At 42.4% G+C, this 26,177-nt stretch overlaps 4 protein-coding genes and 3 long non-coding RNA genes across 7 annotated transcripts in view; 2 read left to right on the forward strand and 5 right to left on the reverse strand.

Annotated features, from left to right (window-relative positions):
• Window positions 1–7,966, forward strand: part of LOC135350005 (uncharacterized) — a 36,426-nt gene extending 28,460 nt beyond the window's left edge. Inside the window, exon 4 of the long non-coding RNA XR_010399066.1 lies at window positions 7,831–7,966. This is a non-coding gene — a long non-coding RNA (uncharacterized LOC135350005). The remainder of the gene's footprint in view (window positions 1–7,830) is intronic.
• Window positions 7–4,522, reverse strand: LOC135349919 (uncharacterized). Its single transcript, XM_064548579.1, has 11 exons — window positions 4,373–4,522; window positions 4,194–4,302; window positions 4,034–4,121; window positions 3,639–3,926; window positions 3,097–3,578; window positions 2,913–3,014; window positions 2,709–2,806; window positions 2,489–2,578; window positions 1,006–2,319; window positions 306–494; window positions 7–183 (listed from the first exon to the last, which is right to left on the reverse strand). The coding sequence occupies exons 1-11, from the start codon at window positions 4,466–4,468 to the stop codon at window positions 7–9; spliced, it is 3,033 nt and encodes a 1,010-aa protein (XP_064404649.1). The 5' UTR covers window positions 4,469–4,522.
• Window positions 7,967–8,151: 185 nt separating the features above from the next.
• LOC135350008 (uncharacterized) lies at window positions 8,152–8,904 on the reverse strand. The gene is made up of 3 exons (XR_010399068.1): window positions 8,715–8,904; window positions 8,393–8,603; window positions 8,152–8,291 (listed from the first exon to the last, which is right to left on the reverse strand). It is a non-coding gene; the product is annotated as an uncharacterized LOC135350008 (long non-coding RNA).
• Window positions 8,905–9,192: 288 nt separating this feature from the next.
• Window positions 9,193–11,590, reverse strand: LOC135350009 (uncharacterized). The gene is made up of 8 exons (XR_010399069.1): window positions 11,454–11,590; window positions 11,141–11,390; window positions 10,950–11,081; window positions 10,370–10,758; window positions 10,032–10,217; window positions 9,915–9,951; window positions 9,423–9,816; window positions 9,193–9,332 (listed from the first exon to the last, which is right to left on the reverse strand). It is a non-coding gene; the product is annotated as an uncharacterized LOC135350009 (long non-coding RNA).
• A 1,712-nt stretch (window positions 11,591–13,302) lies between these two features.
• On the reverse strand, window positions 13,303–18,361 carry LOC135350010 (uncharacterized). The gene is made up of 11 exons (XM_064548691.1): window positions 17,731–18,361; window positions 17,563–17,671; window positions 17,401–17,488; window positions 17,034–17,321; window positions 16,471–16,979; window positions 16,289–16,390; window positions 16,064–16,161; window positions 15,847–15,936; window positions 14,137–15,450; window positions 13,843–14,031; window positions 13,303–13,719 (listed from the first exon to the last, which is right to left on the reverse strand). Exons 1-11 carry the CDS (start codon window positions 17,824–17,826, stop codon window positions 13,462–13,464), a joined length of 3,141 nt encoding a protein of 1,046 aa, XP_064404761.1. The 5' UTR covers window positions 17,827–18,361; the 3' UTR covers window positions 13,303–13,461.
• Window positions 18,362–18,473: 112 nt separating this feature from the next.
• Window positions 18,474–21,358, reverse strand: LOC135350011 (nuclear factor of activated T-cells, cytoplasmic 2-like). The gene is made up of 8 exons (XM_064548692.1): window positions 20,926–21,358; window positions 20,577–20,809; window positions 20,328–20,512; window positions 20,144–20,245; window positions 19,834–20,058; window positions 19,233–19,727; window positions 19,044–19,117; window positions 18,474–18,893 (listed from the first exon to the last, which is right to left on the reverse strand). The coding sequence occupies exons 1-8, from the start codon at window positions 21,274–21,276 to the stop codon at window positions 18,756–18,758; spliced, it is 1,803 nt and encodes a 600-aa protein (XP_064404762.1). The 5' UTR covers window positions 21,277–21,358; the 3' UTR covers window positions 18,474–18,755.
• A 150-nt stretch (window positions 21,359–21,508) lies between these two features.
• Window positions 21,509–26,151, forward strand: LOC135349641 (protein phosphatase methylesterase 1-like). Its single transcript, XM_064548187.1, has 15 exons — window positions 21,509–21,605; window positions 21,963–22,068; window positions 22,245–22,337; window positions 22,610–22,667; window positions 22,988–23,039; window positions 23,483–23,554; window positions 23,700–23,785; window positions 24,413–24,503; window positions 24,872–24,937; window positions 25,090–25,181; window positions 25,237–25,274; window positions 25,403–25,577; window positions 25,720–25,784; window positions 25,911–25,978; window positions 26,036–26,151. The coding sequence occupies exons 1-15, from the start codon at window positions 21,541–21,543 to the stop codon at window positions 26,052–26,054; spliced, it is 1,146 nt and encodes a 381-aa protein (XP_064404257.1). The 5' UTR covers window positions 21,509–21,540; the 3' UTR covers window positions 26,055–26,151.
• The last annotated feature ends 26 nt before the right edge of the window (window positions 26,152–26,177 follow it).

The raw sequence follows: 26,177 nt of genomic DNA on the forward strand, positions 1-26,177 counted from the left end.
GTGTGTTCATCCACGAATACCGGGACTTCCAGGTAGTCCAATGGATCCAATGAAGTGGGGTTTGCTAGGACACACTGGGGTGGAGTCACATGAGCTCCAGATCTTGCGACGACTGAAACTGGAGAGGTTCCAACGCTTTGAAAGTTTGCTCCATCGCTTCTTAGAACCCCAGTAAAACTTGGGCTACAAGGACAAATAAAGTATAGTGCATGGTTTGTAGAACAAAGAATAATGTTCAGTATATTGCATGGTTTGTATAGCTAACAGAACATTACATACAGTAAATTCCAATAGTCACTACATACTGGAAAGATCTTGACTTTTCTTAGCTGGTAGTAAGCATAGATCTCAGCATAGTTGTTGGGCCAGCCGTGGTATATGTTGACACAGGCTTTGACCTTCTTGGTGGCATATCGGCAGTAGTGTATGCAAATCTCAGGCTCGAGCTGGTACGTGAAGCTGGCTGCAACCTCCACCCCTCCTCTCACCGCCAGCTAGAAGGACAAACACACAGTAATGCATTATCACATAATTATGGTACCGTATATCTTCTAATTTATCGGACACTTCTAATTACCCCCGACACTCTTTTGGGAAATTTTCCGGACACTCCAGTACTTCAATATTACATTTGTTCTAAATATCCGGACAATACCTTGAAAAGTTGAGTTATACCATTCATAGTAAGACTTAGAGTGATGCAGTTAGATAGCTTTGAGTAGCTAGTTTTAGATAGCATTGAGTAGCTAGTTTTAGATGATAGCTAGTGCAACTATTCAGTCATACCCTGTTCTATTAAACTTAGCTAGCTTGCATGCAGCTGCTTGCTTGTTCTAATTATTTCGGACACTTCGCATGCTCTATAAAAATCTGTTCCAATTATACCCAGACAATTTCCAAAATAATTATTTTTTGCTGTCTGATAAATTAGAAGATATACGGTATATTAATTGTACACAGCATGGGGAAATGTAATAAATGCACGGACAACTTGCACACACTCACAATTATTGTGGCACTGGCTCCTCCCTCTGCCCTCAGGGTGAGACTAGGAATGAGACTGGCACATGCCTTCACCGACGTCTCGCATACCGTCACTTTCACTTTTAGTCCGAGCTTGGCAGTCATGCCAATATAGAAGTCAAGTGTACCAACATAGATGAAAATGCTGTACTTGAATCGGAATATCTTGATGGTTGTACTGTACAGATTCTTTGTGAGGGTGTTGCAACCGGAGGGTAGGGTGCCAGCTTCATTAATGAGTGTCTTACCAACAACTTTAGCGTAGATCTTCTGATAAATGCTGTTCCCTGTTCTTTGACGTAAGAACTCCGCTCTCAAAGCAGTAGCAGTCTTTCCAAAGGCATGTCCCTTAGCAATCACTTTGGCAAACAATTTATACCCATTTCCATTTGGCTTGATACCAGCAAATCCACCGGCCGCCACTTGTGCATACACTTTACTGAGACCAAACTTTTTCCCCCAGATGTACGCTTTGTGTTTTGGATGATTTATGACGTCATTTCTCCTTGAGGAATAGCTAGCAACGAGGTTGTAGATAGAGCTAGAAGCATCCCAGTCTGATCCTCTACGCACACGAGCGTCATTGACGTCATCTCTTATGTCGTATGTCTCATCTTCATCAACAGGTCTTTCGATATTTTGAAGGACATTATTGTATTCCATCGCACGCTTTGTTCCGAGTTTCTGTAGGTAGTCCATCACTAATGAATGCAGTTTAGAGTCCTCGAAGAAGCCAATGGACGCTAGAGCATCGACGTACGTATCATGTGAGTCTTTGTCCTTTACTTTATCCAGTCCTTCGATCAACATTTGCACAATCGCTTCAACTTGATCCTGGAAATGAGCTGAGAGGATGACATCTTTTAATTGTTCCTGTACCCTTTGATCGACTGAGTGGGCCTTGAGAGCGTTTATGGATGCCAGTTGTATATCGAGATCCTTACTCTTCAAATACTTCAACACCGTCTGTATCGTCAGTTTACTGTCAGTGTTCCCCAACGCATGTATGTTATGAATGAGGGGGTGTATCTTCTTACTGGAGTCAATGGTAGCCTCCAGACGTTCCAGTCGATTGCTCAAATCCTTAACTACGGAGGTTTGTATTCCATGCTCTTTATCGCTCGCCAGGGCCCCATAAGCCAGCAATAGAGGATCCACACTGGTTGGAGAGGAGTCAATCGCATTCCTCACCATCTCAAGAAACTCAGGACGAGGGTTTCGGGTGAAAGCAATGTGCGTGATGATACCATTTTTTTCTTCTTGGTCGACAGAGTCATGGTATGACTTGAGAAGAGCCTAGAAGGAATAAAACATTGATTATTATAGCCACCTTCCGGTTAAGCACATACTACCACTACTAATAAAATATCTAACAAACAGCAGTAGTTAAATCTACATACAAAATTCTAGGATTAAAACGTGCATATAATATGCATTATGCAAAGGGCATTTTGCTTGTATTCACCATTTGAGAGTCAAGGTGCCCCTCTATAGCAAGAAGTGGGTAAATGTAGCTCCTCATCTTCTTGTCTTCTATCTTGTCTGATCCCAGCAGCTGAGGGGAAAGTGGATATTAGCATCTTAAGAAGCCAATATCAAATCACTTTAAGCTAGTGTACTGTCTACATTCTGTTTCTGTTTGATTAATCCAATGCAACACAAGCAATATAGATAACAATATCAACCTTTTCCAAAAAGGTGATAACCTCCCTGATAGCAGGCTTGGCTCCTGGTGGTGGCTGGTACTCCCCCTCCAGTTCAACCAGCTGGTGTAGACGATCGGCTGAGCAATGAAGCATTCAATTGTGAACACCCACACATTGATTGATTGAACACCCATGCATAATGAATAGTGTAACACATTGTACCCATGCATACACACAATGTACCTAGACTGTTGTGTTCTGAGTCACTGTGCAATGTTTCCAAGGCTTCCCAGACAGATGGAATTTGGCGTCGAAGTGCCTCCAAGAGTCGAAGATCAGTTAGAGCTGTAATGAAAATTTAATAACGAGGAAGTTTATTAAGTAATTAAACTAATTAGCTATGTGTTAATTGTATAAGTACACTGACTGTAATTGATGTTAGCTCGTAGAGTGTCAGTCACAAGCGTCTGTCCGTCATCCTCCTCCCAAGCTTCACGTGTAGTTCTAGCCACTGCTGCTCTGCAGAATATCTTCACTAATGTGTACTCTCCCTCTCCCTTCATATCGTTGATGTCTGTGCTACTATCGTAGGTCGCTGGCTGTCCAATGGGCCCTCTTCCGAACACCTGTCGTTTCGCCCTCCCAAGCACCTCTTGCTCGTACTCAGGAAGTTTTGCCAACACACCAGTTGGATTGATTCGTGCAGCAGGTGAGTCTAAATCTCCCAACCCTGCGGTAAGCACAACAGAGGTTGATCCTTGAGATCGAGTGAGCACTTTGCCATCATAGATGATCTGCTCATTTGCAGTAATCTGGACATCTTCTGTAGGTGTATCCCCAGCTAGGACGTGCACATTGGAGCTTTGCACGGTGCGATACGCTGTGATCTCTGTACCTCTTGTAGTATACCTATGGGGGGGGGGAGATAATATCCACAAATGTCAATGTATACTGTACACTGTCACACACTTGTAAGCTGATTTGTGGAAAGATGTTGTGTCCTCCTCTTCTTGTTCAGCTGTTCCCTTGAAATTGGTTTGGAAGGCAGCTACAATGCCCTTCTTAAAGTTGACAGCCTCGCTGCTTTCTCCATCGGGGTAGCTGACCTCAACAATCTTTCCATCGTCTGTTTGGGTGAAGCAGAATTCACCAGCCATCATTTTATCTTCTGGGGAGATAGGAGGGTCGTGAAAAACAGAATCGTTTGGGTCAAGGTCTAGGATGTCTTCTTCAGTCGGATCAATAACTTCATCAGTACTGAATGCAATAACATGACATAATATTATATTGATATGAATGTTAGACACACTTCAAATGCAATATAGAGTAGTTATAGCTATACACAATAATAATTACATATATACCTGTCATCTTTGACCACGTCACCCCCCACTCTTACTCCACTGACTTTAATGCAGTAATGCAGGGCATTCTGCCTTCCATACACTCCGGCTGTAAGAATGCACACACACACAGTGTGCACGATGAGAGAATGGACCAACTACATGCACTAGCTGACAGTACCTGATACACATTGAGAGACGACAACAGCTGACACGGTGGCTACTTGCAGCTCATCACCGTCAAAGCTTCGCTGAGTTGAGGAGTAGCGATACACACAGCTCTGACTGGACTGTAGGGAAGGAACAGAAACACTCAAGACAAAATTCATAAGACAAAATTCATAAGACAAATTCCTATACCTCACAAGAGTCTGTCGGTCGATACTGAGCCTTGCATACCACAAAGATCGAGGCGATGAAGACTATAGCTGCAACGTATCTTGCTTCTTTCTTCATTCTCCAAATTTCTGTCTATCCACTGCGAGTCCGTAATTTTCAGTTAATTCTCCAAGTTATCTTCAGCGGTTTTATACCCGAGGGCTCCAAGGATGGGCCGAGATTATGACTTGGTACACATTTAAAAAGGAAAGAGGGGGAAGGGATTGTGACTACTGTTTGATGGTCACCCACAAATTTGCTAAAGGGTTTCCTCATATACTGTAGTTTCAATATAAGGGACGACTATAAGTGACAGTGATAATACTATTACGTCTAACTAGCACTCTAGGTCAACCCACACCATTCACCATTGCAATTACGAGTTGCTAGTAACTGACAGTAGGATCTTATGCAAAGTTTTCCCTACCCTCCCACTTAATGGGTAACTAGACTCTACATTATTTGACTTAGTCCAACAAAAGCCATCTAGGAATGCAGTTGTATCCACCTGATGTATGCATGCTGTCATCATTACATCATACTAGACAAGTCTTCAGCAAACATCTAGTTAGTGTGTATGCTTCATGAATCATTATCTTCTTGTCGAGGTTGTTGACCACACCCACTATTTTCTGAAATGTACACTCTCCTAGATTTTTATGCCTCGAGGCGTAGCCGCACGAGGGATACGGTAAAGCTGACTGTGTGTGTGTGTGTGTGTGTTGTGTGTGTCTGTTCCAGCTGTAACTGCTCAACGGTTGCAATGCGACGAAAGCTAACAGCTTCTATAGGCTTCTAGCCACGTTCTCTTGGATTTTGATTCGTGGATTAGCAAACTAAAGCTTCTTTCTCGAGTTATGGCTAGTTTGACTCACATTGAAGGCTGTTGCAGTCTCTTCAGAATCTTTCATAGCATCATCTGTCCGCACAAACTTTCTATTCAACATATGAGTTAGCCTTGCTAAAGCGCTAGCTTTTTGTTAGCTACAATACTCAGAAAATATCTGTTAAAGTGAATATAGGATTATGATACAGCCACTTTTATACTTACATGGTCGCACAGGAGGATAGTCAGGGTCAATCAAAGGATTCCAGATAACTTTAGTTGCATTCCAATCGCCATTTTATAGAAAAGGGAACTTCTTAAACAAGCTGTTTCGGTCCAACGTATTCCCAGTCTTCTCATTTGAATTGTTTTCTTCATCAACGCATCCACCACTTACTGGTTTTGTCGAGATTTGGGCTTATTGTACTCAGTCTGTAGAGCCTTAACATGCCTATTGAACGAGGTTTCCTCTTCTCCGTCATCAGGAACAAGTGGAGGGCATACAACCACAGGCCTTTCCTTTTAGGTGAAACTTTAATAGGGTTTGTTTCACTTCTTCTATTATCCAATTAGAATCAGATCTGGATCCAGGTTTATTACTTTGCTTCTTTCATTGAAAGACACTAGGATGGCTTTGGGTACTGGGTGACGCCATACACTTCACTTTTCTCTGACTATACAATTAATCGAGTAATAAATATGCAAGCCGTGCAGCACTCGACTAGATACCATTTACCACTACATAGTTATATATCACTGCAAGCGTTGAGTACAGCTACCCATTACCGCAACGCTCCTTGGAGGGTGAGCCAGACCATGACTGAAGGCTGTTATTATGGTTAGGAAGCCCCTCTAATTAATTAGAGGAGTGCAACCTCGCTAATTAGATAATGATTAAGCGTTTCTAATAATTATGTTACTCCCCTAATTAAGTACTTGGGGGTGAAGAGGTGGCCTAGACAACAGTCATAGCCCATCGAACGAATGTCCTACCCCCAAGAAAAATTAATGCATCGAGTGCCCAAAGGTAATGATAGCTTAAATCCTTATCTTTTTCTACCTATCAATATTGCGTCGGTGCACTCCAAATTTTCCATAATCTGCTATGTTGATTTTTGAGCATAGGAGTATCTCCTATGAATGAGCTTGGAAGGAGGTTCATCACCTACAAAATTTGATAGTCTACAGTTATTATAGCTACACAGTTAATTGTATGTACCAGCAAAAAGCTTCACCCTGACACAGTCATTGACACTGACCTGCATGTTGCTCGATCAGAAGTGGATGGTTGCTGGTTTGCAATTGCAGCTGGTTGCTGCTGGTGCTTTCTTGGTCTACCTACTCTCGGCTTCCCTAATGGCTTCTTAGCTGGAAGGTCAGGTCTGATACGGGGTCTGGCGGCAGCAGTTTCAACAGCGAAAAATATGTGATCTCTACCTCCATTTGTATGCAACGGCAATGTATGCATGCCTGGCGCATGCTATAGAGGCGAAAATATTACGTTTGGACGGAAGTGTCGCATATTTGGAGGGTTGCTTTAAATCGAATAAGTTCGTATAGCGGGTAATTTTTGTGGGCAAAATATTCGTAGTTTTCGTGGTTGAAGGTCTGGCCACGAATATTTTACCCACAAATGAAGCAACTTTGCCTACCTTTACCTGCAGTGCCAGCGGCAACCACGCATGACTAAAATTGCTCAACCACGAATATTTTGCCCCCCAAAAATTTCCCATAAAATTATCTTTCTTGGAAAATTCTAACTTGTATTGCAAGCGAGCCAGGTGAACAATTTAATCACCATTACATGCAAGAATATTCCCAGGCCAGTCACTGAGTGTATACGTGTGATAGCTGAACAAGTTCCAAACGAAATAAGAAGTATGGTGATTTCAGTACAATAAAATCCGAGACTTTAGAGTGCAACCCATGCATTTGAGCCCTATACCCGTTTTATCAAAAATAGAGGCAACGAGCCTTTTAGAACATCAGTACAGGGTAATTATACCAGACACCATTGGACAACAAGGAGTATATATACATGCACGTGGCTGCAATCCGGACCTTATATTAAACAGTAAGCGCTGTTTTTTGGTCTTGTCTTTCCATGCACAAAAAGTGAAATAGACTTAATTATGACAACTTACCACTTTCCCTATAATTTATAATTGTAGAAATAGCTATAATACATTATTTACATTAAAGACATATAGGTCACATAAGTTAGCTAGCATAATTATAGTTCAAGATTCTCAATGTCATCGGATTTTCACAGTAAATCCAGCTTCAGTATGCACCCACTGACCGTAATCGACGTTGGATTGTTTACAAAGCACTTCACCCTTGCTTACTCGATACTTGTGTGGTTTAAAATTATTGTATATACTTTGAAGACAATGAAGTACACTCGAAGAGGGACTTTTATTAAGTGCGTTTCTGAATAAGTTCAGGCCGCACTTCTTGATACCATGGTCTTTATTTAAAATCAATAAATATTTTGTTTTTCCGTTTGCAAATATAAAGAGTCGAGTGACTCTTGATTTAGCTTGTTATAGGTATTAGCCCATTTTCTCATCCACCCACTCACTCTCTCTCTCTCTCTCTCTCTCTCTCTCAGGTGAACTAAAGAGAGGTGTCTACAAGAGAGCCAGCTGCTTGAACGAGGGGACGAGAGATCAATTATCTGAGCCATAATTAACGACCATGCAGTACTCCCACACTCATTTATGACAATTGAATAGAATTTGCTCGGAACTTTTGAAGCAACGAAGCCATCAACTATTAGAGTGTGGTGCATATACGTTACATCTTTCGTACTCTTTGCCTGTGCAGCATTGTATGCATTTGCAATTCTGAAAACACCACAGTCCATTTCTCCTTCTTGCTGCTGTACAGGCTCAATGTAAACTTTGAGTTTGTTGTTTACCGCAAATTGATTGCCGTATATTTGAGCTAGCTGTACTTGAAGACTTGAGGTTAATCCTCCAGTTGAACAGCTGTCATATAGCCTCAGTTTTCCATTGGTGAGGCTGGAAACAACCCAGTGCTCTCTTTCCTCAACAAATAGTATCTGAACGGCTGCATATAATTATAGGCAATAATTATTATTATACACTATGTACATTACAGTAATATAATTAGTGATCCATGAGATAACATTATATAAGCCTAACCCTTGCCTCTTACAACAGAGTCATGACATTGAATTGCTTTAAACTCTTTTTGAGTAAGTAATGTCGATTGAAGACCATGCAGATGAGGGAACTGATACCTCAGCACTTCATGGGCAGCATACATATGCTTGTCACATAGTTTTCCTCTCTTTACAACTGCCCTATCCCTGTAACGTAGATCTAAGTCAGGTATCCAGAGACTCCCAGCATACCTGGTCTGAGCATGTACTATGTAGTTAGTAGTATATAATTGACCGTGCCTGATCACAAAATTAATGTCAGGAAAATTATAATTATACATGCCATGCACGTGGCTGACAGAAGTTACCTTTTGACTCTTAGGTATACAGACTGATTAGACTTTCGTCTCTTAGGTGGTGGTGGTGGACGGTCTAAGGGGACATCAATTGGTTGCAAATGAGTCACCACAGGTCCATGTGTAAGGCTCACGTCTGGTGTTGAGCAAAGTGGCATCTTTTGCTGCTCTTTGTCCATCACAGAACTTTGGCAAGTCTGGAATATACTTAGTGAGATGATAATTATACCCACACGCAGTTTTAGTATACACGCATGCATAATAGTTTTACCGTAATATACCTTGAGGGGTGTTGTTTTCTCATATCGTACATCCATTGACATAGTTCATTGACTTGACCACAAGTGCAGGTTAGATGTTTTACCATACTTTTTTGTCAGGAAAGTACCAGACTGGGGGTGTTGACGGATGTAAATGTAACAGGCTGTTCATTTCTAAGTAGCTGATGTCAGTGTTTTCTGCTTTTTTGAAGTCGTCAAACTGATTGTGAAGGAGTGAATTGACGACCACGAAGTCAAACGCTTCAACTAAGTCTGGTTGATGGGTGTATGCTTTGTAAGCTAGCCACAGTGCCACATCAGTATCTTTGCTCAAGCCATACTCGTGCTTGTTTTGAAAGAGGTACGATAACTGCAATGGAGAATTTTCAGTAATCTATATATATACTATCAAGTGTTAAAAATGTACAATACAATACACTTAATATAGCAGTGAACTTACATCAAAATCATCATCCTCCTCACTTCTGTACAGATGTGTAGAAGCTCCTGTTCTGTATATACAGTCTCAAAAGGCTTGGATCAAACAGACATTCCATCAGAATAGGATCATCAAACCCACTGGAAACGTATTCTGAAGAGAGGCCAGGCGTATTATCCAGGAGTGTGGGTCCATTGAGATCCTCCATTTGGTCATTGAGCCCGTCCGGTGAAGTAGGGACATTGGGATCATCCAATGTGGTGGGGCCATTTTGATATTCTGGTGGGGTGGAACCATCGGATTTCTCTGGTGGGGTGGGGCCATTTGGATCTTCTGGTGGGGTGGGGCCATTGGATTTCTCTGGTTGCATGGGTAGAGCCATTGGATTTATCCGGTGGAGTTTGGCCACTGAGAGCTACATTAGGGATCGAATCTCATGCGCATGCAGGCTATACATGCATGTATATATGTGCAGTATCAAATTGCCGCCTGTGCTGGTAGCTAAATAAATACCTTTTTGTTCAACCAATGAAGAAGGATCTATATAAACCTGTATTATGCATGTGTTATTTATCACAATTATGGTATATATATATAGTTATAGGATTAGCTATATACATTCATATTTACCTTGAGACGTTTGATATTACATTTCTTTTTTAACACCTTCCCATCCAAGTCCTTAAGGGTATAGACACCCTTTCCATCTGAGGTCTTAATAATGTATGGTCCACTATACTTGTTTTCGAGCTTTCCACCTTTCCTCTCCTTTTGTTGGGTGTTCTCAACCAAAACCTTGATTCCAAGTTGCAGTTCCTAAATATAAAATGTATTTAATCAAACTGCACAGTTTGAAACAAACCCAGCTCATATATGCTTCGTACATCTAGCATTCGCACACATGAATGTGCAAGTGTATATACTTGCATGCAGCCTGTATAAATATATAAGGCTGTATAATTATATACCTCCGGTGAATGCCGTTTATCATAGCACTCCTTTTGCTTTTTTTGAGATTTTTTTATGTTTTCACCAGCTATGCTCTTTATATCTTCTTGCCTCTTGAGCATTTTCTCAATAAAAGCATCTGCAATTGTCTCTGTATCTATATCTTCACTGGTCACAACAGTGTCTGTTTCGTTTTGCTCTACATCTGCTTCAATCTATAGGCAGCCGAGCTTCACGACGAAACATCATGAAGAATGCATGGCGAATAGCCGGTTGATCGGTGTTTCGACACTCGGTATGCAAACAGAATAGTTTCTAGCTTTGTATCCCAATCATTGTGTGCTTCATTCACTAACTTGCTGAGAGAACGACAGATTGTCTGATTAAATCGCTCCGTGAGGCCATTAGTCTGAAAATTCAATGATTAGCCATAATAATTATACCATAATTATAATAGTTGTATGTATTCACTCCTTTTTGCACTAGGTAAAAGTAAAACGTTTACTCCTTTAAATAAGTTTGAACTTCCTTTCTGGGGTGGTGTGAAAGTATATCTATATGCCATAATTTATTATAATTATGTGCATGCATGCTTCTTACTTGAGGATGATAGGCGGAAGTGATTCTATGCTGTGTGTTTGTTCTTTTAAAGAGTGCCTCAGTAACTTTATTGACAAATTCTCTTCCTTGGTCACTGAGGAAAACAGTAGGGCAGCCGTATGTGCAAAATACCTGCGTTACAGTAAATAATTATAACTAAGGGCCGTTGCATGCACAGCACATAATTATACCGAGTATAAGACGTTGGCTACTGACAATGCAGTTTTGTCTTTTAGAGCAGCAGCTACAGCCCACTTTGTGTAGTAGATAATCTGTAATTGTCATCAAGAACTTGTTTCCTGCTGGAGTTACAGGCAGAGGACCCACTAAATCCATTCCAACCTGATACCAGGCTTCTTCTTTAACAGGAATGGGATGAAGTGTTGCATTAGTTTTATGCAACTTATGGTTTTGGCGCTGGCAGTGGTCACATGAAGCAATCTGCAAGAGAAATACCGTTCAATGCACCAAACACCTGCTATAACAAGGTAAATTTGAACTTACGTAGGCACATGCTGTCTTGTACATGTTTGGCCAGTAGTATCGTTGAGTTAGCTGAGAAAGTGTTTTGTCTCTTCCTATAGATGAGCTTGCCCATGGATGCTCTCAATGATCTTTCTTCTGTCTTCTTCACCTTCCACCCAACCTAGGAGTGTTCTTCTTATTTCCTCCTACATACTGCCCCCAAACAGCAGGAAATACTTCGCTCTTTTGCGGAGGCCACGCTTCTCCTTTTTGTCAGCGTCTGGTGGATACATGACTGATTGTAGGTAAGTAGTGATGGCAGCATATGGGTACGTCTCAGTTTCTTGCTTCCATTTGCAACTTAGAGGAGCCAATTTGCACTTTGGAGTCCATTTTCACTGAGTTCGGAATTGTGGGAGCAATGTAGACTATACAGTAACTAAAATACTAGCCAAACTGTACATGCATTGTCTTTATATACACCTGATTCATTGACAACTAACTGTGTTTACAAGTCATGGTTACCAAGCTCTACTACACTAGTCAGCAAGAGAGCTTGGTCACCATGACTTTGTGAATGGTAAGCACTATGTGGGAGACCTCAGACTCTACTTAGCATGATTGAGCGAGCCTGAGGGTGCTAGTGTGTAGTAAATCTGGACTATGTCAGCAAGAGAGCTTGGTCCCATGGGTCAGATTTATAGAGTCAGCACTGTAGGATAGAGTCAGCAGGGAATTTTACTTGAGCAAATGGTCAGCACTTTGTGGTTGCCCATGCAGATCTATAGGGGCCCCATATCGCTGGAGGGGCCTCAAAGCGCTAGTGAAATAGGGCCGTGGGGGGGGCCCCAAATCGCTAGCGTTTTAGGGCCGGGGAGCCCCATATCGCTTCTACACCGGCACTGCTATTCCTTTGATCTCATAGGTCAAATTAAACGTACATACAATCTGTAAGCGGCCCCTTCAACAAACTCGCTTGCTGCTTAGTCTTCGTCTATAAACAGCTGAGCAACAATTTCATACAGACATTTAATAATACACGTGTGACAGCTATAGAATTAAGAAGCCGGATGGAACATCAGATTTCAGTGCAAGTTCCGAAGGTGAAGCCCATTATTTTGAGCCCTAAAGTTAACCGTTTTAGAAGGTAACTTGTTCTAGCAGTGGAACCGCTACAATTATAAATGACACCATTGGAACAAGGTTTTAGCCGTTATACAGAGAGTTGTTCGTAGTTGAGAGGTTTGATTATCATCCAACATGCACATGTATTTCAAAAGCCAACTCCTGCTTTTAGCGAACTGGAACTGTACTAAATGCTTTTCTAGATCTTACAAGCTTTGAAAAGACTGCAGAGGCCAGCTAAAGCTAGGTTTTAGTTTATGGATCGTGCGCAAAAACGCATGTATCAGAAAACTGGTCCGTCTATGCATAGGAATAGCGAGGTGGCCACTATATAATTACATGGACTATAAAGAACAATATCTCCCAACCTCTCTCGTCCTTCCTTCCCTACCCTCTGGTCTCTTAATTGAGTCTTTAATTTCCTCCCACATGGTTTGCATGGTAATCTGCATGACCCTCTCTCTCTCTCTCTCTCTCAGGTGAACTAAAGAGAGGTGTCTACAAGATAGCCAGCTGCCTGGATGAGGGGAGGAGATATCCATTTTCTGAGCCACTACAAGAGATTGGGACATATACTTATAACATAAGTGCAATTATGGAATGGGCCTCGAACTCTGTTTTGCCATAACGATTAGTACTTCCGTGCACATGCAACCTGATTGGTCATTTGCTACCTGTAGCGTACGACACAAATGAAGCCACCAACTTATGATTAGATCCATGTGCATGATATTGACTCTTACTGCTGTCGAATATCACGATGTCATGTTAGTTTCAAATAATTCATGAGCAACAGCATGAGAACCATTATATCAACTATATTGAGTAACATAAACTTGGTATTGGGTAATAGTCATTTATAGCTGAGTATAATTTATGTTGATAGTCTCTAAGGAATGTCTTGCATGCACGACTGGTTCCTTTAGGGTGCCGATGGGATACGAATACCGGGAATGCCCGGGGATCCAGGTCGAATGCCCGGGGATCCAATGAAGGGGGGTCGAATGGTAGGAGTCTTTATGGTCCTCAGGGTGAACACTAGAGGGGGTCTGATGGTGGGTATGGAACACACGGGGGTGGAGTCACATGAGCTCCAGATCTTGCGACGACTGAAACTGGGGAGGTTCCAACGCTTTGAGAGTTTGCTCCATCGCTTCTTAGAACCCCAGTAAAACTTGGGCTACAAGGACAAATAAAGTATAGTGCATGGTTTGTAGAACAAAGAATAATGTTCAGTATATTGCATGGTTTGTAATAGCTAACAGAACATTACATACAGTAAATTCCAATAGTTACTACATACTGGAAAGATCTTGATTTTTCTTAGCTGGTAGTAAGCATAGATCTCAGCATAGTTGTTGGGCCAGCCGTGGTATACGTTGACACAGGCTTTGACCTTCTGGGTGGCATATCGGCAGTAGTGTATGCAAATCTCAGGCTCTAGCTCGTACGTGAAGCTGGCTGCAACCTCCACTCCTCCTCTCACCACCAGCTAGAAGGACAAACACACAGTGCATTATCACATAATTATGGTATATTAATTGTGCACAGCATGGGGAAATGTAACTAAGTGCACAGGCGACTTTCACACACTCACAAGTATTGTGGCACTGGCTCCTCCCTCTGCCCTCAGAGTGAGACTAGGAATGAGACTGGCACATGCCTTCACCGACGTCTCGCACACTGACACTTTCACTTTTAGTCCGAGCTTGGCAGTCATGCCAATATAGAAGTCAAGTGTACCAACATAGATGAAAATGCTGTACTTAAATCGGAATATCTTGATGGTTGTACTGTACAGATTCTTTGTGAGGGTGTTGCAACCGGAGGGTAGGGTGCCAGCTTCATTAATGAGTGTCTTGCCAACAACTTTAGCGTAGATCTTCTGATAAATGCTGTTCCCTGTTCTTTGACGTAAGAACTCAGCTCTCAAAGCAGTAGCAGTCTTTCCAAAAGCATATCCCTTAGCAATCACTTTGGCAAACAATTTATACCCGTTTCCATTTGGCTTGATACCAGCAAATCCACCGGCCGCCACTTGTGCATACACTTTACTGATACCAAACTTTTTCCCCCAGATGTACGCTTTGTGTTTAGGATGATTGATGACATCATTTCTCCTTGAGGAATAGCTAGCAACGAGGTTGTAGATAGAGCTAGAAGCATCCCAGTCAGATCCTCTACGCACGCGAGCGTCATTGACGTCATCTCTTATGTCGTATGTCTCATCTTCATCAACAGGTCTCTCGATATTTTGAAGGACATTATTGTATTCCATTGCACGCTTTGTTCCGAGTTTCTGAAGGTAGTCCATCACTAATGAATGCAGTTTAGAGTCCTCGAAGAAGCCAATGGACGCTAGAGCATCGACGTATGTATCATGTGAGTCTTTGTCCTTTACTTTATCCAGTCCTTCGATCAACATTTGCACAATAGCTTCAACTTGATCCTGGAACTGAGCTGAGAGGATGACATCTTTTAATTGTTCCTGTACCCTTTGATCGACTGAGTGGGCCTTGAGAGCGTTTATGGATGCCAGTTGTATATCAAGATCCTTACTCTTCAAATACTTCAACACCGTCTGTATCGTCAGTTTACTGTCAGTGTTCCCCAACGCATGTATGTTATGAATGAGGGGGTGTATCTTCTTACTGGAGTCAACGGTAGCCTCCAGACGTTCCAGTCGATCGCTCAAATCCTTAACTACGGAGGTTTGTATTCCATGCTCTTTATCGCTCGCCAGGGCCCCATAAGCCAGCAATAGAGGATCCACACTGGTTGGAGAAGAGTCAATCGCATTCCTCACCATCTCAAGAAACTCGGGACGAGGGTTTCTGGTGAAAGCAATGTGCGTGATGATACCATTTTTTTCTTCTTGGTCGACAGAGTCATAGTATGACTTGAGAAGAGCCTAGAAGGAATAAAACATGGATTATTATAGCTATACCTTCCGGTTAAGCACATACTACCACTTAACAAACAGATACCGTATTACTAATATTTTGCGAGTGAAAAACCTTTGCGAATGAGCCAAATCAGCAGAAAATTTTACCCTTTGCGATCTAACTATTGCGCTCTGCATGGCAAGGATCATGTGTAATTACTAGTAGGTTTCGCAGATTATAAATTGTTGTGAATTTATCAACCATCGTAAAGTTCGCAAATGTTTGATGCTCGCAAAACATTCTATAATTAAAATATCTAACACTCAGAACACAAACAGCAGTAGTAATTTAAATCCACATACAAAATCTAGGATTAAAACTTCATTATGCTATAAACCAAAGGGCAATTTGCTTGTATTCACCATTTGAGAGTCAAGGTGCCCCTCTGTAGCAAGAAGTGGGTAAATGAAGCTCCTCATCTTCATGTCTTCTATCTTGTCTGATCCCAGCAGCTGAGGGGAAAGTAGATATTAGAAGATGTGTCTGTTCTAAGAAGCCAATATCAAATCACTTTAAGTGTACTGTCTACATTCTGTTTCTGTCAATGCAACAACAAGCAATATAGATAATAATATCAACCTTTTCCAAGAAGGTGATAACCTCCCTGATTGCAGGCTTGACTCCTGGTGGTGGCTGGTACTCCCCCTCCAGTTCAACCAGCTGGTGGAGACGATCGGCTGAGCAATGAAGCATTCAATTGTGAACACCCACACATTAGTTAGGACTGAACACATTATTTTGGTTAGGGTGTTCAACCCACAATGAATAGTGTAACAACATTAGACAGCCATAAACACAATGTACCTAGACTGTTGTGTTCTGAGTCACTGTGCAATGTTTCCAAGGCTTCCCAGATAGATGGAATTTGGCGTCGAAGTGCCTCCAAGAGTCGAAGATCAGTTAGAGCTGTAATGAAATTTAGTAACGAGGAAGTTTGTTAAGTGGTAAATTAATTAGATATGTGCTAACTGTACAAGTAGACTGACTGTAATTGATGTTAGCTCGTAGAGTGTCAGTCACAAGCGTCTGTCCGTCATCATCCTCCCAAGCTTCACGTGTAGTTCTAGCCACTGCTGCTCTGCAGAATATCTTCACTAATGTGTACTCTCCCTCTCCCTTCATATCGTTGATGTCTGTGTTACTATCGTAGGTCGCTGGCTGTTCCAATGGCAGTCCAACGGGCCCTCTTCCGAACACCTGTCGTTTTGCCCTCCCAAGCACCTCCTGCTCGTACTCGGGCAGTTTTGCCAACACACCAGTTGGATTGATTCGTGCAGCAGGTGCTGCAACCCTGGACAAGTCTAAATCTCCCAACCCTGCGGTAAGCACAACAGAGGTTGATCCTTGAGATCGAGTGAGCACTTTGCCATCATAGATGATCTGCTCATTTGCAGTAATCTGGACATCTTCTGTAGGTGTACCCCCAGCTAAGACATGCACATTGGAGCTTTGCACTGTGCGATATGCTGTGATCTCTGTACCTCTTGTAGCATACCTATAGGGGGGGGGGGATAATATCTACACATGTGAATATATACTGTACACACACCTGTAAGCTGATTTGTGTAAAGATGTTGTGTCCTCCTCTTCTTGTTCAGCTGTTCCTTTGAAGTTAGTTTGGAAGGCAGCTACAATGCCTTTCTTAAAGTTGACAGCCTCGCTGCTCTCTCCATCAGGGTAGCTGACCTCAACAATCTTCCCATCGTCTGTTTGGGTGAAGCAGAATTCACCAGCCATCATTTTATCTTCTGGGGAGATAGGGGGGTCGTGAAAAACAGAATCATTTGGGTCGAGGTCTAGGATGTCTTCTTCAGTCGGATCAATAACTTCATCAGTACTGAATGTAATTGATATGAGTGTTAGACGCAAATGCAATATAGAGTAGCTAGCCATACTTATATCTGTGCACTACATACCTGTCATCCTTGACCACGTCACCCCCCACTCTCACTCCACTGACTTTAATGCAGTAATGCAGGGCATTCTGCCTTCCATACACTCCGGCTATAAAATTATGCCCACACACACAGTGTGCACGATGAGAGAATGGACTAACTACATGCACTAGCTGACAGTACCTGATACACATTGAGAGACGACAACAGCTGACACGGTGGCTACTTGCAGCTCATCACCGTCAAAGCTTCGCTGAGTTGAGGAGTAGCGATACACACAGCTCTGACTGGACTGTAGGGAAGGAACAGAAACACTAACAAATTATTGAAATTGCATAATAATTTATATACCTCACAAGAGCCTATCGGTCGATACTGAGCCTTGCATACCACAAAGATCGAGGCGATGAAGACTATAGCTGCAACGTATCTTGCTTCTTTCTTCATTCTCCAAATTTCTGTCTATCCACTGCGAGTCCGTATTTTTCAGTTAATTCTCCAAGTTATCTTCAGCGGTTTTATACCCGAGGGCTCCAAGGATGGGCCGAGATTATGACTTGGTACACATTCAAAAAGGAAAGAGGGGGAAGGGATTGTGACTACTGTTTGATGGTCACCCACAAATTTGCCTCAGGGTTTCCCCATATACTGTAGTTTCAATAGGAGTGTGAGACTAAGGACAGTGATATTGCTATTACGTCTAACTAGCACTGTAGTATCAACCCACACCATTCACTATTGCAATTACGAATTGCTTGCAACTGACAGTAGGACCTTATGCAAAGCTTCCCCTACACTAAACTTGAGTCGCCTAGCAACTGACAGTAGGACCTTATCCCCTACTACTACTAAACTTAAGTCACCTAGCATCTGACAGGACCTTATCTTACCCACCCACTCAGAGTTGAGTACCAATTGCAACTACATTATCTGATTAAGGTAGTCAATATAAACAAAAGCCATTCTAGGAATGCAATAATTATTCATGGCATCTATTCACTGAGGTGTATGCATCCTGTAATGCATACGTGGTGCTGTCATCATTACATCATACTAATTGGTTTATTCATAGCCACATGCAGACTTTCAGACACTTAGGCAACGATAATAATAGCATAAAATGATAACAATGCAAATCTCAAATACAAAAGTTATGTGCATAAATTAATTAAAAATTACATATAACAACTAGCACTACATGGGATAAAAAGGTTTTATGCATAGCATAAAAATTTCTATAAACATCACACTTGTAAGACAAGATAATTAAGAATGGTCACAATTTACTAAACAAATCAACAGTTTGGATGCACTATAATCATCAGTTCTGGAATGGGTTGTTTCACAGAAGCAAACCTCACAAGGTGAAGAAAATTTCACAGGTGTGTTGAATGGATAGAGAGGGGCGGCTTGAAAGAAGCCAACTGTTGCTGGAAGGTGAGGAGGTCACCATTTGCTATATCGAAGGCCTTGAACAGGTCAACATTGTACTGTCTGCACTCGTTCTCATAGAACTGCAATAAGAGAAGGGAACAACATGAAATTGTGGACATTCAGCAAGTTCTTAGAAAGAGAATACATAGCACCACACACACACACACACACATACACACACACACACACACACACACACACACACACACACACACACACACACTACTTACCAAGTAGTCATTTGCTGAGATCCGGCCCTCTACCTGTAAGGCCATGAGAGCTTTTTGAATCTGAATTGCCATATCTGTACAAAAAGAACCATACAGAAGTCAACACATTGTAAACTGAAATGTAGGCAGCATTTTCTGTCAATAAAAGTGCCGTTACTGGCATATGGTACAGGTGACATAATGTATTACCTGTGAAGGCAGGTCCATCGGGGGAGGTAGAGTCACACGGGGCGGTAGTGTACAGGGGAACAACATCTGAGCACGAATAAGGGGGAGGGGCGTTGGGTTCGGAGGAAGCTGGACTCATAAGTTGCTCGACAATTTGCAAGATGTTTGTGTTCATCTCCTGAGCCGAGGGTCCGTACGTTTCGTAGCTCCCACAAGAGATGGTGGGCTGTAATCCAGCGTCCCTGGTGGGTATAGTGAGAGGGCTGTGCACAGAGGGGGTGAGAGGCACCATATCCAGCTGATCATGGAATGGGGACGTGGACGGGGGAGAGGACAAACCAGTCTGCACGAAGGTGGGTGAATAGATGGGCCCGGGGGAGCGCTGCATGCGGGGACTGGCTGAGGGTGGAGAACAGGGGGACAGACCAACAGCACAGGTTGTTGAGCTCGATGCCTGGCAGAGATTAGTCTGGATAGTTGTCATGGGTGTCTCCTGCATGCACTCACGGCAAATGTCTGTATAGGAAAGGAAAACAAGTATCAGCACGCTGAATTGTTTCAATTCAGAATTTTGTACAGCATCAATAACTTAATTAGTATTCTATTAGCAACATTTTCTCACCGTTTGGGATAAACTCAAAGTCCAGGTTGTTGCTGCACATCTGATTGCGACCAGTGATAACAACGACTGTTGCCTCGATCCTCTGATGCCCCAGGCCGTACGATAGATGATCGATTATTGGAGTGCGAATGAGGAGAACATTTTGGTGAGATTTTTCCTTATCAACGGTGCCTGGTAACTCGATGAGCTCACCACCCATTCCTCGTATCCGGAATATAACTTTAGCTGAAAGAAAAGGGAATCCATAGTAACACAATGTAGAGCTGCTGAAGCATGACACTAAAATAGCATATCAGTTATTTTAACTCACGAGAAGTCATCTTTGATCCTTTGATGGCGACCACTTCTTTCCCCCCAAAGTGACCACGAGTGGGTACTAACCAGTCCAACTCAGCCGGTTCAGGAGCAGCAGCTGCAAGTGACATAGTGAAAATGATTAGGGTGTACCACTAAAATGTTCCCTGTTGCCCTGAGAACTGATCATGTCTACTTACTGAGTGAGATAGGGCTTGAAATGGCAGAGCACTTGATCTGTCCATAGCTAGTGTCCACATTAGCAGTGAAAAGAAGGTAGGCCACTTTGTCACACTTCCCATCACGAGAGCCACTCTTGTCGACATTAGAGGCACTTTTTCTTCCTTCCTTCTTCTTCTCACGACGAATTCTCAGGTCTTCAAATCTGTAGCCGAGTAATAATCAAATGAATCAGTGCAATCAATAATAAGGAGCATTTGTCAACTTACTCTGCTTTTATCATGTTGTTGATAGGAGAAGCTCTCTTTGTGAGCGCCTTCTTGCGATCGTCGCTGCTATCTAGAGAGCAACAAGTGTGAGGAGAGCCATCTTCGTGAACCAGCTTGACAGTGACCACAGCATGCTTAATACCCTCTCCCCTTAGCTCAACTGCAGGGTAGTTTTCGTTGATCCCCTTCAGAGGAGCACGTACACCTTCGCTGTCATATCTGGCACGATAAAACTGCAGAGAGAGGAGAGGTCAATATAAATATTATGATAAAATGTATAATTATTATCCATCACAATAATTATCACAATAATTAATAATTAGCTATGGCATGCAGCACTGCAGCTAACCTGCTCAGGCTCTTCAAGGATGACCATGTGCATCTTCTCCTGGTTACTCTTCCTAGCCTCGGGTGCAGCAGCATTGCTCACAAAGGAGAGAGTCGGGACTTCTTTGATGGCTTGCTGCATTTCAAATTGAAAGGATGGCTGCAAGTAGAAATCAGATTGTGCAATGTACTGAGTGTTGGGGAGGGGACAGTGTCTTTTCGGCTCTTCTCCAAGAATATTCTGCTCGTATAGAAAGTGGTCTAGCAAGTCTTCTCCCGTGCCTCGGCTTCTCTTTCGTGTGAAAATGTCTGGAACTATGGCTAAATCGTTGGTGAATGTACTGATCAACAGGCTGCTATCTTGATAACTCATAATGGTCTTATGGCCATAGATTTGTAATCACTTTGTAAGTGTTGTATAATAATTTGATGCAATTAAACTGAATAACATGCTGATTTACACCTTTTTATGAGTGTCGTAGGAATTAGTGTAATAGTCCCCCAAGATCTATGTTTAGCACACAAAGCCTTTGCATCACTATTACCTAATTAATTCCTAATGTCACTGCGCATGCGTCGGTGTGTGGTTAGCTGGGCGGAGTCCAGCCACGCCCATCTAAGTATTTACAATTACAACATGGCACTGAGGAAGGTTGCTTTACTTAGGAGTCTCCCAGCTCTTCCTCCAACATCACAGCGAAGGTAGACCATTGCAATGCAATATATTACACATCTAACAGTCGATTGAGCTAGGCAATTAGTGTATTGTATACATCTGTCGGGCACCCAGTACACAGCATGCATGCATTGCATACATGTGTACAAGGTAACATGCAGCCCCTCCCATTTGTTTCAATACTAAGCAAGTCATCTGCGTGTACGTGTGTGGTATTTAAATGTGGTGTTTAAACGTGAGTGTTGTGTACCACTTGTACCACTTAATCATTATATGGTATTGCATTAATATCAATATTATTATGTATACAAAAGTGGTCAAGTTTATTGTGTGCATTGTACAAGTGCTTCGTGCATGTATCAAGGTTTTCTCTCATTGTTCAGCTCTGGTGGACCCTCTCGCAGGAGAAACTTCTCTCCCCTCCCGTGGGAAAACTATTTTGACTCCTCACAGGAATTCACGACCTCAGGCAACAGCAGCAGTAATAATATATCCTCTTCACACGCACACACACGGCTGCCCTGCTATCGTATTACCTCAGGAATGTGACTATTTGATGGTTAGGAGTGTGCAATCGATAGTACCACCTAAGGCAGGATGTACTGTTGTGTTGTGCACACATTCAAACAAACACGATCTGTGATTCCCCTTAACATACATTACACGTATTCCGTGTTTATTTTCGTGGTCAGAGTGGTCCAGTGGTGTTCTGTCTCCATGGAGGCGGGCACTCGGCCCTCTCATGGGCACTAATGGCGGTGAGCTCACCTTGCATGTAGACTGAGGATTATTAATATACCAGTGTGTAAGTGTGAGGCTATTCATATGTTGTTTGGTGGTGGTTCGCAGCTCCAACGTTGATGGTTTCAGCTTTTCATGTTTTGATGAAAGTATATCATAAAATTGGTCGAATAGATTTTAGAAAGTGGCTTAGCTAGATGCCCGTTTCCCTGGGGATGTTCAATGTGTACATGTGGTGTGTGTTAGTTTCAAGTAAACATATATCATTGTTCTATCGGCCCATCTCTAGGTTTCACTTACTAGGCTTATTGACTGCCGAGTAGTTGCCATGGATATCAGAGGACATGGTAGGTGGACGGGGGATAGATCTAGCCAGGATACATCTACTCCTGGTATAGCCACTTACACATTCAGCCCATTGTGTGTGCATGACCTCAAACAGCAGTTAGCATCCCTTGCCTCCTATGAACTCTATTGCCTATAGAGTAATAATTATGTTTATTAGGAACCAATTCCTTTTCCAGGTGCTTAGTACATGCTTCGTCCCATACAAATGTTCTGTTGTTCTGTCTATTAAGGGAAGGGGCACAAAGTTGACTTCCCAATAATCAATTTGAAGCCTGTCATGGGGAAGTTTCTGAAAAAGTGTGACGTGTGTTGTCTGCAGGCTCCACCCAAACTGAGAAAGAAGATGAGCTGCAAGCCACCACTCTTGTCAAGTAAGTGCTGTCTCTAAGTAATAGGTTGCAGAGGATTTCTGGTTGGTTTATGCTATTTTAAAAGTTGAAGTGCAGCCAACCATGAACACCTCATTCACACACTTGTGTATGTGATTTAGTTATGGTGCAGTTCTCTGCAGTTTTAATTAAAATGTTCGGACGCTGCTGTTATTTGAAAACAAGCCCCGTGCAATTACTCGCTTGAATGTCTGATAAGGAATATTGCTGTACGAATTCCAGTGCACTAATAGCACATCATACGATTCACTCAATTAAGTTACTGCACTTCAACTTTATAAGTAGATTCACTTTTCGAATTCCAAACTGTTTCTCTGACTTCAATAAGAGTATTGACCCCCCCCCCCACACACACACACACACACACACACACACACACACACACACACACACACACACACACACACACACACACACACACACAGTGATGTGCTGGAGGTGGTGAGTACTGTCTTCCCTCAGGAGTCCATGCCCCCCCTGGTGCTGGTAGGACACAGGTATGTGTATGTAGTTGAACACCCTAATTTGTTGACTGTTATCACTGATAATAGCACCACTAGCACTAAGAATAGTATATAGATCTTTGATAATGATCAAGTAGTCTATTTATTGTCACCTGATTGCATCCCCCTCCTCTTACAGTATGGGAGGAGCCATTGCTGTCAGAGTGGCTGCCAGAGATGTACTGCCCTCACTCTCAGGGCTTGTTGTGTTGGACGTTGTCGAAGGTGGGTCCTCTGCTATAATTACGGGCCCTAATTACAGGGGTGCACTCTTTAAAGACATCCTAATGTCACATCCTCTTCAACGTGTTTCTAGTTACTATTCCTGCTTTCAGTATTACACAGCCCCAGCACATGGAGTACGTGTCAATGTCCATCTATGGCTCCATCACTAGCTGTTGTGGTGGCCTGCTTAATTTGCATCTCATTGTTTACAAACCATTTGTACTATCTGCTTTGTGATAGTTTTTCAAAAGGCCTAAAGTGTTGTCCAAACTGGACTACGTGTTTTCTCAATGATATTTTATGTTGCTTTCATTATTGTAGCCTGTGTACCAGTATATCTAATCAGTGCTCTGATGAACAATATAACAGTGGGAATAGTATAAAGAATGTTTTGTTTAGTGTGCACTTGTGTAGGTAACTCAATTAAGCATATCTCCATGTTATGAAAATGTGCTGAGTGGTATCTTTGTTTCCTTTTTTGATGGATCTAGTAATTGCATTTTGGGTCCAAACTGTTGCCACTACATGCCTAATAGAGTCAACTGAGGCTCCTTTGTCAGAGGACTGCACAAATAGTAGTTGAAAGTGTTACACAATGCATATCCCCCTCCCCCATCACCCCCCCAGGCTCAGCCCTGGAGTCCCTCTCAACGATGCAGTCCTTCCTGCGAGGGAGGCCTCAGAGGTTTAACTCACTCGAAAAAGCCGTAGAGTGGAGGTGTGTGAATGTGGTGTGTCTATATTGTGTGTTAGGTGTTAGGGGCTTGTATTTTAACATCAGAGAGCTTTTGATGCCTATTGCATTTGTTGACTTCATTTCCTTGAGTGCTGGAATTTTCTCATGATTATCAGCTTTACATGGTATATGTGGATGTACATTTGTTGTTGTACTGAACGCTTCTAACTTAGCCGAAGCTTTGAAGGTTTATATGTTATTTTGTAGGTCTTTGAGTACTCTATCACCTTATGTAATTGGATATTCCTACAAATGCTATGTGTAGAAGCAGGAATGCATGAATGAACTCTTGGTAGAAGCCATGTTATTTTTGCTGACTAAAATTGGATTTCTCTGACCCCATTGTGTAGTATGAAGAGTGGTCAAGTGAGGAATTTGGAGTCAGCTAGAGTGGCCATGGCTGGACAACTGACCAGGTAATATCAGGAGTACTCCTGGCAATATTCACAGTGTGCTCTAAATGTATTCACATGCAGCCCCCTAATAAGCACAAACATAATTATAGCCAGCCTTGCAGTTGTACTGGGGCCTAGTAGGCTGCACATAACTGTGCACACTATTCTTACAGGAGGTGGTCTAGTGGTGAGACCTCTAGTCAAACTGAGACAGTGGTAGCCCCAGCAGTGCAGCCCCTGGCAGTGGTACAGGAAGAGGGTGAAGGTGAGGTGGTGAGGTGGTGAGGGGACTCTAATTATTGTAATACCCCTTTCTTCAGATTGTGCTGCAGGGTTACAAGAAGTAGCTGATGACAAGGTGTGCTAGTTATGAGTTATGACTGTGCCTTCCCAGGCTGTTTGTACTCAAGTGTATGTATTCTATCAGGAGTACTCCTGATTGTACAAATGCTCTATTGTGGCTATGAATATTGTGGCCTTTGTTAGGCTGGCAGTGGTGTGGAGTATGTGTGGAGGATAGACTTGGCTAAGACAGAACCGTTCTGGCAAGGCTGGTTCACTGGCCTCTCCAAACTATTCCTGAGCACAACGGTACCTAAAGTGCTCCTGTTAGCGGGTGTGGATCGTCTAGACAAGGAGCTCTCCATAGGACACATGCAGGGTACTTAACACTATAACTGTACTAGTGATAATGTTTCATCTTACTCATTTAGCAAAGATTTTCCCATGGGTCCAGTTAACTGTACACATAGTTATGTGAACCGTACATCCTTACTCACGTATACATCTATTGTGCATTATAGGTAAATTCCAGCTTCAAGTGTTATCAGGATGTGGACATTTGATCCAGGAAGACGTACCAGATAAGGTAAAGTAATCATTGAGCCTGCTATAATTAGCCCCACTATTAGGATGACTCATTCCTGTGCATGACTGAGTGATCTGACTGTGTATATGTGATTACAGGAAACTATTTGTTAATATTCATATATAGGTGGCTGAAACATTGGCATCCTTTCTCAAACGCTACCAACTGGCAGTGGCTTCCAATGACTTTGAAAGGTAGGAATAGATTTTTATGGCTGTGCTGATCATCCTTATTCTAACCGTTCATTTCAGACCCCCTCCAGCCTGCTGATCATCACTTCCCGAACTATCTGACAGCAACTATTACTTCTGTTATTTTACTTGCAATCATGTTCACAGACACTTGATGAAATGGGTAATTGAATTGATGATGGCGATTATAAATGAAGCTATG

Source organism: Halichondria panicea, chromosome 16 (genome assembly GCF_963675165.1).
Source record: "Halichondria panicea chromosome 16, odHalPani1.1, whole genome shotgun sequence".
Classification (NCBI taxonomy): Eukaryota; Metazoa; Porifera; class Demospongiae; order Suberitida; family Halichondriidae; genus Halichondria; species Halichondria panicea.

Bases quoted from the DNA above. Each gene is read 5' to 3' on its own strand.
- LOC135349919 (XM_064548579.1), bottom strand. From the start codon at position 4,468: ATGAAGAAAGAAGCAAGATACGTTGCAGCTATAGTCTTCATCGCCTCG. The intron at 3,015-3,096 runs GTCAGTGTACTT...TTTTCATTACAG, and splicing joins ACGAGCTAACATCAATTACA to CTCTAACTGATCTTCGACTC. The intron at 495-1,005 runs GTGAGTGTGTGC...TTGTCCTTCTAG, and splicing joins GAGCCAGTGCCACAATAATT to CTGGCGGTGAGAGGAGGGGT.
- LOC135350010 (XM_064548691.1), bottom strand. From the start codon at position 17,826: ATGAAGAAAGAAGCAAGATACGTTGCAGCTATAGTCTTCATCGCCTCG. The intron at 17,672-17,730 runs GTATATAAATTA...CCTTCCCTACAG, and splicing joins GACCGATAGGCTCTTGTGAG to TCCAGTCAGAGCTGTGTGTA. The intron at 15,937-16,063 runs GTTGATATTATT...CTTTCCCCTCAG, and splicing joins TTATCACCTTCTTGGAAAAG to CTGCTGGGATCAGACAAGAT.
- LOC135350011 (XM_064548692.1), bottom strand. From the start codon at position 21,276: ATGAGTTATCAAGATAGCAGCCTGTTGATCAGTACATTCACCAACGAT. The intron at 20,810-20,925 runs GTTAGCTGCAGT...CTCTCTCTGCAG, and splicing joins TCCTTGAAGAGCCTGAGCAG to TTTTATCGTGCCAGATATGA. The intron at 20,513-20,576 runs GTAAGTTGACAA...ACTCGGCTACAG, and splicing joins AACAACATGATAAAAGCAGA to ATTTGAAGACCTGAGAATTC.
- LOC135349641 (XM_064548187.1), top strand. From the start codon at position 21,541: ATGGCACTGAGGAAGGTTGCTTTACTTAGGAGTCTCCCAGCTCTTCCT. The intron at 22,338-22,609 runs GTGAGCTCACCT...GCCCATCTCTAG, and splicing joins TCTCATGGGCACTAATGGCG to GTTTCACTTACTAGGCTTAT. The intron at 25,785-25,910 runs GTAAAGTAATCA...ATTCATATATAG, and splicing joins AGGAAGACGTACCAGATAAG to GTGGCTGAAACATTGGCATC.